General features: G+C 45.0%; 1 protein-coding gene across 22 annotated transcripts in view; it reads left to right on the top strand.

Moving 5' to 3' along the window:
- Positions 1-18,123, top strand: part of KIF1B (kinesin family member 1B) — a 174,757-nt gene that overhangs the window by 98,761 nt on the left and 57,873 nt on the right. For 15 of the 22 annotated variants that reach the window (XM_089301499.1, XM_089301493.1, XM_089301492.1 and 12 more), the window contains one exon: positions 16,505-16,598. In XM_089301499.1, coding sequence (XP_089157625.1) covers positions 16,505-16,598 — 94 coding nt within the window. Of the gene's footprint in view, positions 1-1,627; positions 6,608-16,504; positions 16,599-18,123 lie in introns of those variants that run through there. The other 7 variants (XM_070079313.2, XM_089301503.1, XM_089301501.1 and 4 more) reach the window with 1 other exon arrangement.

Here is an 18,123-nt window from a genome sequence, read left to right as displayed (position 1 = left end):
CCATAGTAGTATCAGTATTGTTAAAGTTTTTTTGTTTTATGGTTCCCTAGAAAATAGCTATGTATACAGTCAACATAGAAAGCAAAATACTAGTTATCAGTTTCAATTCCTTTAAAAAAGATAGGGGAAAAAAAAACCCTTTACAGGAGATATTTTTGGTAATTGCAACCAAAACTACAAATAGCAGTGTTGTCTTTTATTAGGCTATCTTGAACTGCTCATCCAATCAGTTATTTTCTTTTCCCAGCAACTTTTATTTCCTGAATGGAAACTCTGCCTAGTCCTATTATATGGAATTTAAACCCACTTTGTTTTCATGTAGCTTTGCCTGTGTTAGTTAAGAGCAATTGGTTATTACCCAGGTACCCTTTGAAACAACACTTTAGTGAAGTCAGGCTGCAGTTGAGGCTGAAGTAATGGTGCAAAGACAGACAACTGGGCACAGATACATTTAGGTGGATCCATTTTACACAAGCAAAATACTTATATAATGTTTGTGTTTTATGTGTTTGTTGGAAGAGATATCACTTAGAAGTGCTATTCTTTACTTGCCAGAAATGCCATAGATTTTCTAAATAGAAAACCTCTCTAAGGTATATTTATTAAAATATGGTATTACTTGGGACATTTTAAATTATACTTAATGGAAGTGTATTTGCCTAGATTAATTTTGTTCTGGTAATTTATTTCTCAAAAATTTGGAGGTGAGGTATTTATTGGTTTAAGTGTTTGAAAAAATAAAAAGTAAACCAGACTCATATAACGATCCCTTTTTTGTGCTTTCATTTTCTCTGGGGTAACAAACTTTTCATTGTGCAAGTGAAATGGAGTGCCTTAACATGACAGAAGAAACTAACAAATTCAGTGTCTGCTCATGGAAAGACTAGTTTGAAAACCCACTTGTCTTATAAGAAACAAATTTGGGTGATAAGAACCTCACATGGTCTTTAATAGGGATTCTTAGCACTTTTAACGTCATCCCTGTTTGACTGCTTCTTTTTCTACTTTCTTATCTAACTTTTTCTAGGGCTGCTCTTTTTAGTAAAGCTAAACCAAACTTGGCGTCCTACAGCCTCACTAACCTTTGTTAACCTGCCTGCTCGTCACCTCTTGTATGGCATCTGTGCTCACTCATGGGGGAAAGGAATTCTGGAGGAAGCAACAGCAATAACCAAGGCAAATGTGGGGAAGTGGCTGCATGGGTCCTTAGCATGTGTGGGTCGTGGGTTTTACTTGCTTTTCCTTGAGATAGTGGAGATACTGTGCCATACCATCTTGTTAATTTTCTGTGACCCAGGAGTGAGAAATCATTCCCTGTGTCAGTCCTCAAGAAATTTGGTTGCAGATTTCATCACTTAAGCTAGAAAGTGGAAATTGGAATTAGAGATACCAAATGAACAAATCTTTATATAAACAGTAATCAGTTGTAGTTACATACATATGTCTTAGTAGACTTCCACATCATTTAGGGTTTTTGCCTTTGTTTTTTTGCTTTGCTTTTAGTTTTTTGTTTTGTTTTTAAATTTGGTTAAACTTTTTTGCTTGCTTTTTCTTCAATTTGATTTTCCTTTTTTGCATTTTAATTTTGGTTATTTTGGGGCCATTTTTTGATTTTGTTTTTCCAAAGGACGCGGATTCTGATAGCGGGGATGATTCTGACAAGAGGTCCTGTGAAGAGAGCTGGAAACTGATTACTTCTCTGAGAGAAAAGCTACCTCCCAGCAAGCTGCAGACCATTGTTAAAAAGTGTGGCCTCCCCAGCAGTGGGAAGAAACGGGAGCCAATTAAAATGTATCAGATCCCCCAGAGAAGGCGCCTGAGTAAAGATTCCAAGTGGGTCACAATCTCAGATCTTAAGATTCAGGCCGTGAAAGAGATTTGTTATGAGGTAGCGCTCAATGACTTTAGGCACAGTCGGCAGGAGATTGAAGCACTGGCCATTGTGAAGATGAAAGAGCTGTGTGCCATGTATGGGAAGAAAGACCCCAATGAGCGGGACTCCTGGAGGGCCGTGGCCAGGGATGTGTGGGACACCGTCGGTGTTGGGGATGAGAAGATTGAAGACATGATGGCCAGCGGTAAAGGTGGGACTGATGTAGATGACCTCAAGGTGCACATAGACAAGCTGGAAGATATTTTGCAGGAAGTCAAGAAACAAAATAACATGAAAGACGAAGAGATAAAAGTCTTAAGGAACAAAATGCTGAAAATGGAGAAAGTCTTGCCACTGATTGGATCTCAAGAACAGAAAAGCCAAGGAAACCACAAAGCCAAGGAGCCATCGGGTGCTGGTGGTGGCAGCGCCTCCGAGAATGGCGCAAGTCGAGACAGCGGGGAGCTCGGGAAAGAAGAACGTGTTTCCCAGCTGATGAATGGGGATCCAGCGTTTAGACGTGGACGTCTGCGTTGGATGAGGCAGGAGCAGATTCGGTTTAAGAACCTGCAACAGCAGGAGATCACGAAGCAGCTTCGTCGGCAGAATGTACCTCACAGGTTCATCCCTCCTGAGAACCGGAAACCCCGCTTCCCCTTTAAGAGCAACCCTAAACACAGAAACTCTTGGAGTCCTGGGACACACATCATCATAACAGAAGATGAGGTTATAGAACTTAGAATTCCGAAAGAGGAAGACGGAAGGAAAGGAAACAAAGAAGAGAGCCAAGAAAAAGGGGGTAGAGCGGTTTCTAAGGATCTCCAGTTACCAGGGGGCTCTCCGGGCCACATCCAGGTTAGCAAGCAGCGCATCAGTAACCAGCAGCCACCTCAGTTACGCTGCAGAAGCAATTCTCTCAACAACGGCCAGTCGAAAAGCACAGGCTGCCAGGCAGCAGCCTCGGCAGAATCCCCAGACTCCCACAGTCACCCCAGCGCCGATCTGCAGACTTTCCAGGCAAAGCGTCACATCCATCAGCACCGCCAGTCTTACTGCAGTTACAACGCTGGCGGGCAGCTGGAGGGCAGCGCGGCCAACTCCAGCCCGAAGCAGACTGACAGACCCAACCACTGTAGCCAGTTTGTGACCCCTCCACGGATGAGGAGACAGTTCTCAGCACCCAATCTCAAGGCTGGCCGAGAAACCACAGTATGAATAAGTTACTGGACACACTTGAAATCATGGTGGTAGAAACAGGCGATGTTAGTTTATGATTGGAGTTGGTTCTACCCTTGACCTTTAGTTCTTACTATTTGCATTATGGTTTTAATGTTGTCTTTCTGCAGATATTAACTGGTTTTATATTGTTAAAGCATAAAACACTGGTAAATGGTTCAACGCCTCCCTTTTGCTTGTATAAATGGGCAGTTTCTGGAATTTTGGAGAAAACATTGAGACCTCCTTTAATATTTTTCTGAGAACTTCCTCCTCTTTGGGTGCCAAGATAATGAATATACTCACTTACACTGACTTGTCTTGTTTTGGTGTAAGTTGGTTATGTTTTATAGTTCTGTAAACTCCGATCTTACATCCAGAAAGACCTGCCCTGTTAGTTTATGCAGACACTTAAAAGGGGAAGTTGAAATGTAGAAGTAAAAGTCTATTATTCCCCACAAATTTTAAAAATTGGTTTAAAAATAGTAACATACAGCTGTGTGGAGACAGCGTTGGATTTCTCATCCATGTCTGTTCCTCTCTTTAATATGATGGGACTTTTCAGAAGCCAAAATTGGACGTCTTTGGACATATTTTGTACTGCGTAGCTTTGCATCTTCCACAGAACTTCCACACCTTTTTACATGATATTTTGCTTTGAACTGAACCAACAGTTTTTTTTTTCTTTTGAATGTATCGGAATATATATGAAATTTGTCATAATACCGAAGTCTTTAAATTGGCACTGTGTCAAGGTTTCTGTGGTTTTCATTTTGAAGTTTAATGTATCATTTGACACACACACACACACACACACACACACGCGAACTATTTGCCAAAATCATGCCAACAGAAATACCAGCAAAAGCCTTGTGTGTGGAGCAGTGTGTGTCAGTTTATATGGAGTGTATTTGGTGGTGAAGGAAGAGGAGAGGCACGAAGAGAAGAGTGTATGGCTCTGTGCTGTTTTTGCAGTAGTGGATGGAATAATGAAATAATAAACGTTAACTTTGGGTTTGGAATGAAGAAGATGATGTCTAATAAACTATTGCCTGGTTAACAGTAGTCGTGCTTGCAGATACTCAAGCAGGAGAGAGAAGTCCTGATGAACATTCATTTTTTCGTTACCTCATTTTGCTGTGTTATGGTCTCAGTTCGCCTCACTGGAGATTCCACTAAAAAGAGACGGATTATAATGGGAAGCAAAGAATAGTTTTCTACACCCTTCTTCATCTCTTGAACTTGTCAGAAGCTTTCTCTGGGCGACAGTGTGAAGAGCCAGAGGTGTCTGAGATTGCCTGACTTCATGTTGTTGAAGAGATTCCTAAATGACACGAAGTCATCTGTCAAACACTTGTCTTCCAGATGGTGTGAAATAATGCAGCCAAGATAGCAAAAACAGCGTTCAAGGAAGCCTTATGTGGTGTTTTTTTTCCCTTTGTGTGTGGGCACTATGCTTTAATAGAACACGTTATTTTTAATCATAGTATTTTTTCTTTGCTTTTAAGAAAATGCTTTCTTAATGCACAGAAAATTGCTTCCTATTAACTTTTTTCCCCTTAAAAAGAGAGAAGCTTGGTGGGGGAGGGAGGGAAGGGTTAGTTTGCTTCCTCAGCCAGAACAGCTCCATTGTGCAGCTGAGGTTTTCTGGCACTGTGGACTGAGTGAGCGTTGCTTGTGCGGGGTGAGTGTACACGGAAGCTACTTCAGATTCGTCACTTCAGTGCGTCTTGTGTGAAACTCTGCTGCCCTTCTTTTTTCCTCTTTAGACATAACTGTGCTAACTGGAAGTTCCCTCTTGCCAAAAAAGAATTCATTTTCTAATATTAAAGCTAACAGTTCCTGAGCTTTCAGCTCCATAGCTCACGTGATCTGTCATTTCCCTGACTTGAGATAGAGACAGCTAGGCCTATATATGTCATGTTTGTGGTGGTCTTTTAATCTTGTATGGACAGGTACCTCCCTTTCCCACTACACGTGGCAGTGAATTACTCTACACTAGTGATGATCAGGTGACACTGTAGAAGGAAAGCTTATAACTATTGTCATTTACAGACGCAGGCTGTGGGAAGGACGATGCCCTCGGTGATATTCCAGAGAATTAGGTTTGTGTTGTGCTTCATCCGCTATTCCAGGTCCCCCACTTTCATAGATGATCTTAATTTCATAGATGACAAGGAAGAAGTGAACCAGGTTTAACTGACTACTGCCGTGGAGGTTCCTTTCATGCATTTCAGAGCAAGGTGCTTTATCTTGGAAAATGACGTTGCCTCACTGACTCTCTCGGTAACTAGTTCATGCTTTTGTGAGCTCCTGGTATCTAGCCCAGATTGCTGCTGCTTTTTTTTTAATTTGATGATAACTCTCCCTAATCTTAAATACTACAAGACCAGAGAGAAATGGTCATCATTAAACCATTATCACATTGTTTAGGTATTCCTAGCTATTATTCACTGTTATTATAGTGAAAAGGGAAAGAAAAAACATTTATGCTATTGAAAAAGTCCTAATCAGTTGATGTAGTTTCACAAACCAAATGGTAATCCTTGGAGAGTTAAAGACAGTTCTGTTTATCTAATTAGTCTAAACCAAAGGGCTTTTTGTTTATTCTTGCTTCTAATTCTTTGTAACACAGTGAATTGTTTCTCCTTTCACTGGTAATGCAATAAATGGGAATTGTTTATTACACTGAAGTGACTTGAAGTGACCTTTTGTGCTTTCGATGCAGGTTGATATCGGAAAAAACAAAACCCTGAGTTTGTCACATTGATGTCCGTATTAAAGGCCATCAGACTACAGGAAGTTTCATAGACTTCCAAGGGTCAGCTGCTGTACCCCTGTGCCTTACTGGTCCTTTATAGACTTGCCTTAGTGATTTGTGCAAAAGACTGGGAGGAGGGGAAGCTGCTGTGTCCTGGTGTACTTTAAATAAGCCTCCTTAGGAGCAGTGCAAGCCATGCATTTGTTAGAACCCCAATTGTTGTGGGCGATCTTCATAATTGTCCCGCTCATGTCCTGTTTCCCAGGTTTTAATAAATGCTCCAGGTGTGCTTCGTTTGAACATTTTAGGTTGTGAAATATGTTGGTTTTCTTCCCACAATTACTGTAAAAGAAGTTGTGACTCTTGATAATGAACTGTGGATTCTTTCCTCAAATTCTTAAACAGAATGCTTAGAGATTGTCTTTGGATATAAGATCTGCCTTTTCAGAAAGTGCGAGTTAGTTTATAATGTTAAAGAATAAAGTCCTCTTTCAATAAAAGTCGAAGTCATCTTTAAGAGTGTGATTTCTCTCAGTATGTGGGAGGAGGGAAGGGAGAAACAAAGCGATGCCACTCACCCTGGCCTGCATTTGCTGCTCTTCACCAGATGATCGCAAGTCAAAGTTTTTAAAAGTACACTTCCACATGAACTTTATTAAGACTTTTGCTGCCCTCTTTAAATCCTATCTTAAATGGAATCTTTAAGCTCTACTTTGTGCTACATTTCACTTAAATAAAACCTTTTCTCATAAAATAAATAAGGCTATCACCTTCTGATTTCTTTGAGTTTACCTTAAACTGCGTTTTTTATTGTTGTATGGTCTTGTTACATGGATATAAACTAAATCTTTTTCTTTTAAGATTTATTTATTTATTTGAAAGGCAGAATGGCAGAGAGGGAGACACACACACACACACACACACACACACAGAGGAATCTTCCATCTGCTGGTTCGTGGCCACCACAGTCACATCTGAGCCAGGCCAAAACCAGGAACTGGGGACTCCACCCTGGTCTCCAGCCTGGGTGGCAAGGACCCAAGGACCTGGGCCATCGTTCGCTGCCCTCCAGGGCACATTGGCAGGAAGCCAGACCGGAAGCAGTGGAGCTGGAGCTTGAACTTGTGCTCCAGTGAGGGGTGCCAGCGTCTCAAGTGGCGGCTCAGCTCGCTGTGCCATGGTGCCAGTGCCAAAACTGCGTTTCTAAAAGCTTTGAGTAACTCTGTATAGTCTTCTCTTTTCTCCCTTATAAGCTCTTCTTTTCTCCACCCACAGTACTGGCGGTACCTTGGGGAGGAAACAGAGGAAGTAGAGTAGACTCTTAGTCTCATTGAAAATTTGGGCCTGACATCATTTTTTCTTTCTTTTAAATATTTATTTATTTGTTTGAAATAGTTACAGAGAGGAAGAGACAGAGACAGAGAGAGAGGTCTTTCGTCTGTTCGTTCACTCCCCAAATAGCCAAAATGGCCAGGGCTGGCTGGGCCAGGCCAAAGCCAGGGGCTTCTTCTGAGTCTCCCATATCCAGAGGCCCAAGCACTTGGTCCATCCTCTGTTACTTTCTCAGGCACATTAGCAGGGAGCTGGATGAGCAGTGGGGCAGCCGGGACTCAAACTGGCTCCCATATGGGATGCTGGTGTCACAGGTTGGCTTTGGCCTGCTACACCACAATGCTGGCCTGGACATAATTTTTTATATTGGAAAACAGTACAGTCATACATCGTAATAGTAGAATACAAAATCTGCATGAATCTTTAATATGAATTTGGGGCCGGCGCTGTGGCTCACTTGGCTAATCCTTTGCCAGCACCCCGGGTACTAGTCCCGGTTGCTCCTCTTCCAGTCCAGCTCTCTGCTGTGGCCCGGGAAGGCAGTGGAGGATGGCCCAAGTGCTTGGGTCCTTGCACCCGCACAAGAGACCGGGAGGAAGCACCTGGCTCCTGGCTTCGGATCGGTGCAGTGCCGGCCGTAGCGGCCATGTGGGGAGTGAACCAGCGGAAGGAAGACCTTTCTCTCTGTCTCTCTCTCTCACTGTCTATAATTCTCTCTCTGTCTCTCTCTCTCACTGTCTAACTCTGCCTGGAAAAAAAAAAATATGAATGTGGGACTTTAGAGAAAACTGTGCTTGATTTTCTCCTTGTGAGGTTTCATAACCTTTCCCCTCAGGTACTTGTGTTTCTCTGCCATTAGAGACACTAGTGAAAAGTTGCCAAGGCCCTGCCACTTACAGGGCGATAGAGACCGTCCTAATGCAGCGCAGTTTGTGCAGGGATGGCAGCATGTACGAGGTGAGAGTCCCACACATCTGAGGGAGGGAGAGTGGGAGAAAGTTTTTGAAAGAGGAAACCGGGAGCCAACACCGGAATTCCAAAGTCCAATTGGGAATGCATCCAAGTGAAGAATAGCAGGGGGAGGAGGGCAGCCTGCCGGGACCAGGGGGCTCTGAGTAACTTGGGGCGCGTGGTTGGAACCTCAGATGGTTGGGAAGGGGGCAGTAAGAGATGAGTTGGAAGAACAAAGACCTGATCGTGACACACTACGGAGTTGGGACTTTATCTTGAGTGTGATACGAAGCTGCCGAAAGATTTTCAATGGGGAGGTGGCATTGTGACGTTCACCTTGTAGAAAGTTCACTTGCCCAGAGTAAGTACAGAGGCTGGGTTGCACAGAGGCAAATTCAGAGCCAGGTGTGCCAGTTGGAAGGTTCCTCTAGGAAACTAACGAGAAACACTGCTTTTCCAAACGAGGATGGGGAGAAATGAGAAGAGGGAATGACCCTGATAGACTGTTGGGAGGCGGAGTCAATGAATTTGTGGGTGGGACAGGCTGGATGTATACAGGGAAGGTTCTTGCTTGGGTCCTGGCTGGAAAATGAAGTAAACAAGACCACAGGTCTTGATTCAGGGATCTTAGAGTGAGTGCTGTGGGACCACACAGTCTGCTGCTGGTGGTGAGGAGCCCCTTTGGGTGTTGAGAAGAACTCTTTGTCATCTTGAATGTGGATATCTCCTTCCCACCTGTTGGCTTGCTGATTATAATCTGCCATTAAGAGCCAAGACTCTAATGTCAAAAACAGCCTCCCCAGAAAACCCAGAAGAGTGACATTGACTTTGCCTTTCATGTCACCACCTCACCATGCCCTGATTCTGCCCCCATCATCTCAACTGCAGTGCTGCAGTAGCCTCATTTATCTCTTTGCTTCTGTCCTTAACCCTGTCATCTGTTATCTGCCTAGCAACCAGCATCGTCTTTTAAAAACATGAATCATATCCTATCAAGGGCCTCAAGGGCCTCCCACTAACTTATAAGCCTGGATCTTGGGGTAGACTGCAAGGCTGCCCTGCTTTGGCTGCTTGCCTACATCTCCGACTGTATGTTAACACTCACACTGTAGACACCCTGACCTTTGTGCCTAGAAACTGCGAAGGTCATTTCCACAGCAGGGCTCTTCTACTTCCTGAAGACTGGAATTCTTTCCCATCATGCTTAATTCCTCTTCCAGAGCTGAGCTCCTGTGCTCCTCTCGTTGTTTTAATAATCATAACTTGTAATTATCTTACGTATACACTTGGTTGGTTCCCCTGTGAGAATGTAAACTTACCTGGAATAATACCTTATCTGTCTTGTTCCCTTTCACCATTCACCTACCTGCATAGAACCCAGAAAAGTGGTTCTCAAATTGCAATTTGCATTGGAATCCCCTAGAGGTCTTGTGAGAAATCAGACTGTTGGGGCCACCCCCGGAGTTTCTGATTCACTAGATCTGGGGTGAGACCTAATAATTTTATCTCTGGTAAGTTCCCAAGTGACACTGATGCTGTTGGCCCAGCAGCCACCCTTGAGAACCATTGGTCAGGACCTGGGGTTGACAGTTTTCTGTAAAAGGCTAGAAAGTAAATACTAGGCTTTGCAGGCCACGTGATTTCTGTTACAACCATTCAACTCCACCGTTATTGGCTGTGTTCCAGTCAACTATATTTACAAAACCAGGTGGTGGCTGGATCCAGTCTGCAGGCAGTAGATTGCCGACCCCTAATCTAGTAGGTGGAAGTAGTCATTTAAAAAAGAATTCATTTATTTGAAAGTGTAAGAGAGATCTTCCATCCACTGGTTCACTCCCCAAATGGCCACAACAGCTGGAGCCAGCCATTCTGAAGCCATGAGCCAGGAGCTTCTTCTGGGTCTCCCACAAGGGTGGAGGGGCCCAAGGACTTGGGCCATCCTCCACTGCTTCCCCAGGCCATAGCAGAGAGCCGGATTGGAAGTGGAGCAGCCTGGACGTGAACCAGCACTCATGGGATGCCAGCACGCAGATGGCAGCTTACCTGTCTGCACCACAACGCCAGCCCCAGAAGTAGTCACTTCTGAAAGTTGTTGCTGTAGACGATCAGTACATGGTTGAGAATCTGGTCTGGAAGACAGAGACGTGGTGGCTGCTGGCGACCTGTGGTGAATGACAGATACACTGTCCCTGGCTTCCCGAAGGCCACAGAGCTATGGGAGGGGAAAGCTGTTAACACAGGTAATCATCACATCATTCAGTAAGTTTTTGACAAGCACGCCACGGAGGCGGGAAATACAGGAGGCCCTGAGAGGTCACAGCAGGTGCCTCTGTTCCTTCCCAGTTCTATTCTGCACACACCCTTATCCACCGTTCCTGTAGCGGGCGAGCTATCCGTGGCCCAACCCTGGCTCCCTGCACTCCATACCTTCTCAAAAACTTACTGGACATTTACCCTCCTTTCTTTGACAGCATCCGTTTCCTTCCTTCCTCTGGATCATTGCTGCCAGCATACATATGTGTTACACGCATGTCTTCATCCATTTCAAAGAGGTCCCGTGTGCCCTGTGAACTCCCACTCCGTTTTCTCCTTCCTTTTTGTAGCACTGTTCCTTGAGAGTGTTCTCGGTACTTTTTGACTTCCCTCTTGTCCACCTCCCATTCTTCCTTTTCTTTTCTTTTCTTTTTTTTTTCTACCCTAATTCTTGCTTGAACTCACTTAGTGGTGCTCTTGTTCCCACCTCAGCACAGAAGCCATGCTTACCCGAGCTCCGTGACAGCAAGTCCAGTGGTGATTTCTCACTCCTCGTTTCTCTAGCATTTGACCTAGTTGCCTTCTCGGAACCTCTTGGGACTCTTCTCTCGACTACTTCCTTTCCTTTCACCTCACCAGCTGCCCCATCATGGTCTCTGGGGTCCTTCTGTATCTACCCATTTTCTGTGGCTTTATCTTATTTTTTTTTTTTTAGATATATATATGTATGTATTTTGAAAGTCAGAGTTAGAGGGAGAGATAGAGAAATCTTCCATCTGCTGGTTCACTCTCCAGATGACCACAACAGCCAGCACTGGACCAGGTCAAAGCTGGGAGCCAGCAGCTTCTTCCTGTCTCTCACGTGGGTGGCAGGGGCCCAAATACTTGGCCTATCTTCTGCTGCTTTTCTCGGGCCATTAGCAGGAAGCTGGATCGGAAGTGGAGCAACTGGGATGTGAACCGGTGCCCATAGAGTATGCTGGCATTGCAGGCCGCTGTGCATACCCCCTGTGCCACAAAGTTAGTCCCTTTGTGTTTTATCTTTCATTTTCACACTGATGATGATGAAGAAGAAGATAATGAGAACTTGTATGTTGTACATGTATTACAAATATTATACACATCAACCTTTTACATGTATTAACTCACTGTATCCTCATAGCACATACTGTTACCCTGTCTTACAGACTTTCCCAGGGTCACTCGGTTATGAAGTGGGAGCCATGTCCAGTCTCAGGGAATTTGTCTGTCTGCAGACCACTGGCCTGCCTTGCTTCTCTACTAACTCTAAATGTTCTCTCTCCAGCCTGGCCTCTGACATGTAACTACGATCCGGTACCCCAATAGCTAAGAGGCATCAAACAGCCGAGTTCTCTAAACCAGAGCGATTAACTCAGGCCAACGGTCCAAATCCTCCTCAGTGTCTCCCTTTCTTTCCTCACGCCCCACAGCCACATCGTTGAAAGATACCTTTCCTCTGCTGTGAAGGGTGTGGCAACTCCATTTTGTGTTTGCTGTCTTTGGTGCTGACTCCCTGGACCAGGCAGCACCATGTCCCTTAGACACCACTGTGACAGCCTTATGGTGGCTCTCCCTGCTTCCACAGTTCCTCCTAATCCCCACAAAGAATAGTGTTTGTGAAACATACTGTAGACCATATCACTTCCCAGCTCTAAGCTACCCAGGGGCTTCCCTCAGAATAAAACCTACAGTATCCCTTCCTGACTGCCTCAACTGTATGTCTTCCCTGTGTTGCTCTGCCACTCCTCTGTACCACCACCACCACCGCCACCACCATCACCACCATCACCATCACTATCACCACCACCATCGCCACCGCCATCACCACCACCGCCACCACCACCACCATCACTATCACCACCATTACCATCACCACCACCGCCGCCATCACCACCACCGCCACCACCACCACCATCACTATCACCACCATTACCATCACCATCACCATCATCACCACCATCACCATCACCACCATCGCCACCGCCATCACCACCATCACCACCACCACCATCCCTATCACCATCACCATCACCACCACCGCCATCACCACCATCACTACCACCATCACCGCCACCACCACCACCACCATTGCCACCGCCATCACCACCATCACTATCACCACCACCACCATCACCATCACTATCACCACCGCCATCACCACCACCACCATCTCCACCCTCTCCACCGCCATCACCACCACCACCACCATCACCATCACTATCACCATCACCACCGCCACCACCATCACCACCACCATCACTATCATCACCACCATCACTATCACCATCGCCACCGCCATCGCCGCCACCACCACCAGCACCACCACAGGCTTTCTTGCTTTTTTGTAAACCCTCAGAGGCTCCTTTGACCTCAGGATCTTTGTGCTTGCTGCTGATGTTACTTTGGTTAGAATAACCCTATTTCCCCCAAGACCTCAGTTACGTACATGTTCTCTCAACACCTAATCTGTCTTCCTCCTGTTCCTCTCCTCTCCGTTAGCCACTAGTGCTTACCTTCCTCCGTCTTTTTGCAGAGTTCTCTGTGTTGAAACCATATGTATACTTTGTCATCTTTCCCTCCCTTGCCAGTGGGACCTTGTCTTAGTGGCCTATATTGCTAGCATAAATACATAGTAGGGGCCCAAAAGATATTTGTTGGATAGGTGGGTGGATGCATGGATGGATGGATAATAGATTTAAAGGTATACTCTGGTATGCCTGGGTTCATATGCCATTTCCACCACTTGCTAACTCTGCCACCCCCGGAAAGTTATACAATTTGCTGAAGCCTTTTTCTTCCTCTTTAACAGGAACCTAATGATAGTACCACCTTTATGGAGTTATTGGTAATATTGGGATAATCCATGTTGACATTAAGAACAGATATTGACACAAAATAAATTTAAAAACAAGAATGAGTGGGAAGGAGAGAACATTCCAGATGAGGGAAGTTAGTACAGTGCCTTTATAAATATGGGGTATACTTAGTTAGGACTTTTTAAAAACATAAATGACTACTGAAAAAAATACATGATTTTTTAGTGTACTTTGCAAATTATCTTGGTTTTCACCACAAAATGAACAGAACAATAGTATCTGAATATCCGTTTAGCTCCCTGCTAATGCTCCTGGGAAGGCAGCAGAAGATGGTCCAAGTACTTGGACCCCACCACCCATGTAAGAGACCTGGATGGGGTTCTGGTTCCTGGCTTCAGACTGACCTTGCCCCGACTGAGGCCATTTGGGGAGTGAATCAGTAAATGGATGACCTCTTTCTCTCTCCTTTTCCCCCTCTCTCTCTGTAACTTGAAAGGCAGAGTAGAGTTACAGAGAGAGAGGTAGAGCCAGAGAGAGAGGTCTTCCATTCTGTTGGTTCACTCCCCAAATGACTACAATGGCCAGAGCTGAGCCAATCCGAAGCCAGGAGCCAGGAGCCTCCTCCAGGTCTCCCACTCTGGTACAGGGGCCCAAGAAGTTGGGCCATCTTCAGCTGCTTTCCCAGGCCACAGCAGAGAGCTGAATCGGAAAAGGAGCAGCTGGGACTCGAACCAGTGCCCATATGGGATGCCAGCACTGCAGGCTGGGGCTTTAACCTTCTGCACCACAGTGCCAGCCCCATAGATTAATCTTAAAAAAAAAAAAAAAAAAAAAAAAAAAAAAAAAAGCGTGAGTTTAATCCAAGATCACTTTGAGGTTTATACATTGTATTTAGTTATTATTGTATTAAAAGCATTTTTTAAAGTTTTACTCAAGAGAGAGGAGAAGAATTCCCATCCACTGGTACACTCCCCAAATGCCCAGAACGGCTTATAGGGTCGGGGAGTGGGGAGGAGGTGAAGCCAGGAGCTTGGAAGCTGAGCCAGGTCTAACACATTGGTGGCAGGAAACCAACTACTTGAGCCGTCACTGCTACCTCCCAGAAGGTGGAGTTAAGATCCAGAGCTGGGAATCTAAACCCAGGCACTCCCATGGGAGATACACTTTGGTGTACTAACTGACATCTTACTTGAAATGCAAAGTTACAGGGGGTGGGGTGGGGGGAGATATCTTTCATCTACTGGTTCACTCCCCAAATGGACAAAATAGTCAGGGCTGTGCCAGGTTCGAAGCAAGGAGCCTGAAGCTTCATCCGAGTTTCCCACATGAGTGAGGGGCCCAGGTACTTTTGGGCCATCCTCTGCTGCCCTCCCAGGCACGTTAGCACGGAATCAGATTGGAAGCAGACTAGCAGGTCTTGAACTGGTGCTCATATGGGATACTAGTGTCCCAGGCATCAGCTTTACCCGCTATGCCACAATGCTGGTCCTGCCCCTATGATTTTTTAAATCTTTTATTACATTGATATTTTTGAAGACTGTAGGCACATATTCTTGTGTCCTTGTTTCCTCAATTTTAGATTAAGGTAAAGGTTTTGGTAAGAATGCTAGAAAGGTGACTTGTACTTCCCATTGTATCACATCAATATATAAGAAATACCAATTTGTCCTATTGACAGTGTTAAAGTTTCAGTTTGGTTGATGTGATGTTTGCCACTCTCATGCTTGTAAATATACTGCCGTCCTTATTAGTAGATCTCAGGAGTGGACTTTGGATTGTGTGAATATTCTGTTTTGCATCTACCTTTCGCTTGATTATTTGAGTATTTATTAATGATCCTTGCTTGATTCAGTTTCTACATCTGGGGTTGTAGTATGCTAGCTTTCCAATGGTTGTCCTTTTGCTTTTATTAACTGGTTCAGAAGAGATGAACTTTTTTGTGTGTGTCTTCTTTCAGTTCACTGTGGACGCCTGGATCCTTTCTTTACTGAATTGTGCTATGTGCTTTTTCTGATGTTCTGATCTGTTGACCAATGGGACCCTGTGACCTTTAGAAATGGCCACAGTGATCTTTGAGTTCTGCCATCATTTCTGGCACAAGATATTCTGTGCTTACCTTATACTTTTCATACTCGAAACTGGGGTATTAGCTTCTTTTCCAAGGATCCCTGGGTCCTTTTAGTGGCTAATGATATTAAGATACCAAAATCTGGGTGCTAGGTATGCTTACAAAATAAACTTAAAATGTTACCTGTATTTTTGATAGTGTGTTATAATTTAAGAAGACTTTCACATGTTTTTAAAGTAGTTCATCTGGCTGGCGCCGCTGTGGCTCACTAGGCTAATCCTCTGCCTGCGGCGCTGGTACTCCAGGTTCTAGTCCCGGTTGGGGTGCCGGTTTTGTCCCGGTTGCTCCTCTTCCAGGCCAGCTCTCTGCTGTGGCCCGGGAAGGCAGTGGAGGATGGGCCAAGTGCTTGGGCCCTGCACCCACATGGGAGACCAGGAGGAAGCACCTAGCTCCTGGCTTCGGATCGGCGCAGTGCTGGCCCTAGCAGCCATGTAGGGGGTGAGCCAACGGAAGGAAGACCTTTCTCTCTTTCTCTCTCTCTCTCACTGTCTAACTCTGCCTGTCAGGAAAAAAAAATAAAAGGTAGTTCATCTGTTGGTCCTTCTGTGAGATAGGAAGTTAGTATCCCAACCATCTCTGCTGACCTAAACACATGGGATCTGGAAAGTACTTCAATCCTGATAGCACAGTGAGGCTTTCCATCACCCGAAGGCCCGCCTCCCGTGCTGCTGCGGAGATCCTCATTCCCATGCGGAGCTCCAGAGTCTACATTCCTCATTGTCCCCTCCCGAACAGGTAGATAACCGGGACTTTTTGCAGTACTGGTGAATTCAGCCTCCATTGTTGTGATTCTCGGAACTCTCTGATGTGTACAGTATCACTTAAACGTTTTTAACACTTAGGGACACATTGTTTTCCTCTTCAAAATCCCCCTTTCTCCTTCCGCAATGCCAACTAAAAACTCTTGGGTCTTTGAGGGAATATAAACAGCAAGGCTGCTGCTGGGAGCAGATTTCCGCGACATTCCCCCATTACGTGCCGGCGTGTGCTGTTGTGGTTTCCGAGCGCTGCTCTGCGTCCTGTCCTTTTCTGTTTTCCCGCCTCTCCTCTCCTCTTCCTGTTTTTCCCCTCCTTCCTCCAGTGGTTCTCTCATCTCCGTCTCCTCGCGCTAGTTCCTTTCTGTCCTACATGTCACCTCCTCTCTCTTCCCTCAGGACTATGAAAGTAAGCTGCAGGCCTTGCAGAAGCAGGTGGAGACCCGATCCCTGACTGCAGAAACAACCGAGGAGGAAGAGGAGGAGGAAGAAGGTGAAATCTAGAGATGGAAACTCCCTTTCAACCTTTCCAGTCCTGTTTCCAAATCAGTTCTTTATCTGTGAGCAGAGCTGGTCCTTTCTTGTCCGTAGCCAATGGAAATTGATTTGAAAGGCACTCAGTACTCGGAATCCAGGTTGCAGCCAAGGAGGTGGGAGTAGGCTGATGGTGTGCCTTAGAAATTCGCAAGGTTTCTGAGCACAGTCTTCTTCATGTAGATCTTGTGGACGTTTCCATATACAGCGTCCTGTTACTGTAGTAGGAAGTTCATATGTGTTTCAAGTAGATGAAGAGCTTAATCGTTGAGCTGGTCAGTTCAGGTTGCTAGTGTATATCAGAGATTTCTCTCACGTATGAGCACTTTGAAATGTACCCCCAGTGTGCTTTCTGGCAGGTTTCTGATCATATGACTTAGTTCTACTCTCCTCTCTTAAATTCTCCGGAGTTTCTTAGCTGAAGTAGGGCTTTCATTGTTAATACCTTATGATACAGTAAACACTCACCATATTTCATTTCTGTAGTCAGTGGGCTTCAAATCAACTCTGAAAGAACTCTTAATTTATGTACTAAATTTTCCTTTTTTTTTTTTTTTAAGATTTATCTATTTGAAAGAGTTACACAGAGAGAGAAGGAGAGACAGAGAGAGGAGAGACAGAGAGAGAGAGAGAGAAGTCTTCCATCCGCTGGTTCACTCCCCAGTTGGCTGCAATGGCTGGAGCTGTGCTGATCCGATGATAGGAGCCTCTTCCAGGTCTCCCATGTGAGTGCAGGGACCTAAGGCCTTGGGCCATCTTCTGCTGCTTTCCCAGGCCACAGCAGAGAGCTGGATTGGAAGAGGAGCAGCCGGGACTTGAACCGGCACCCATATGGGATGCCAGCACTACAAGCGGCAGCTTTATCCTATCTACAGCACCAGCCCCGTTTTCCTTTATTTTTAAACGTTGATTTGTTTTCTTTAATCTATTCGAAAGGCAGAGCAGCATCCACTTGTTCACTCTCCAAATGCCCACAACAGTGAAAGCTGGGCCAGGCCAAAGCCAGGAGCCAGGAACTCCATCTGGGTCTCCCACGTGGGTGGCAGGGGCCCAGGCATTTGAGCCATCATCTGCTGCCTCCCAAGATGCGTGAGCAGGAAGATTAAAAGTGCAGTAGATAGGACTCGAACCAACATGCCTATATGGGATACAGGGTACAGGTGTACCAAGTGGTAGCTAACCTGCTACACCACAATGCCTGCCTCTTAAATTCTTTATTTTTAAATATCTGATTGAACCATGACCTTCCCCCCATACTAGAAAGAAAAACAGAAATATATCAAGTTGGACAACATATCAAGGAATGAGGTTACTTTTCTTTAATTATAACCACTCATTAGAAGTACAGCTTTAACAGAAAAGGAAGAGGAAATCTATTTCTTTGATGCACTGTTTTAAATAAGTAGGACTTTTGTAGGTTTTCTGAAATGTGTATACTACCTTCATAAGGTCAGCAGAATACAGTGAACCTTTAAAGAGAAGAA

Source organism: Oryctolagus cuniculus, chromosome 7 (assembly GCF_051225735.1).
Source record: "Oryctolagus cuniculus isolate XC-2025 breed Fujian yellow rabbit chromosome 7, ASM5122573v1, whole genome shotgun sequence".
In the NCBI taxonomy this organism is placed as follows: Eukaryota; Metazoa; Chordata; class Mammalia; order Lagomorpha; family Leporidae; genus Oryctolagus; species Oryctolagus cuniculus.
Note: the sequence above shows the minus strand (reverse complement) of the source record. Positions and strands in the feature narration are given on the sequence as shown.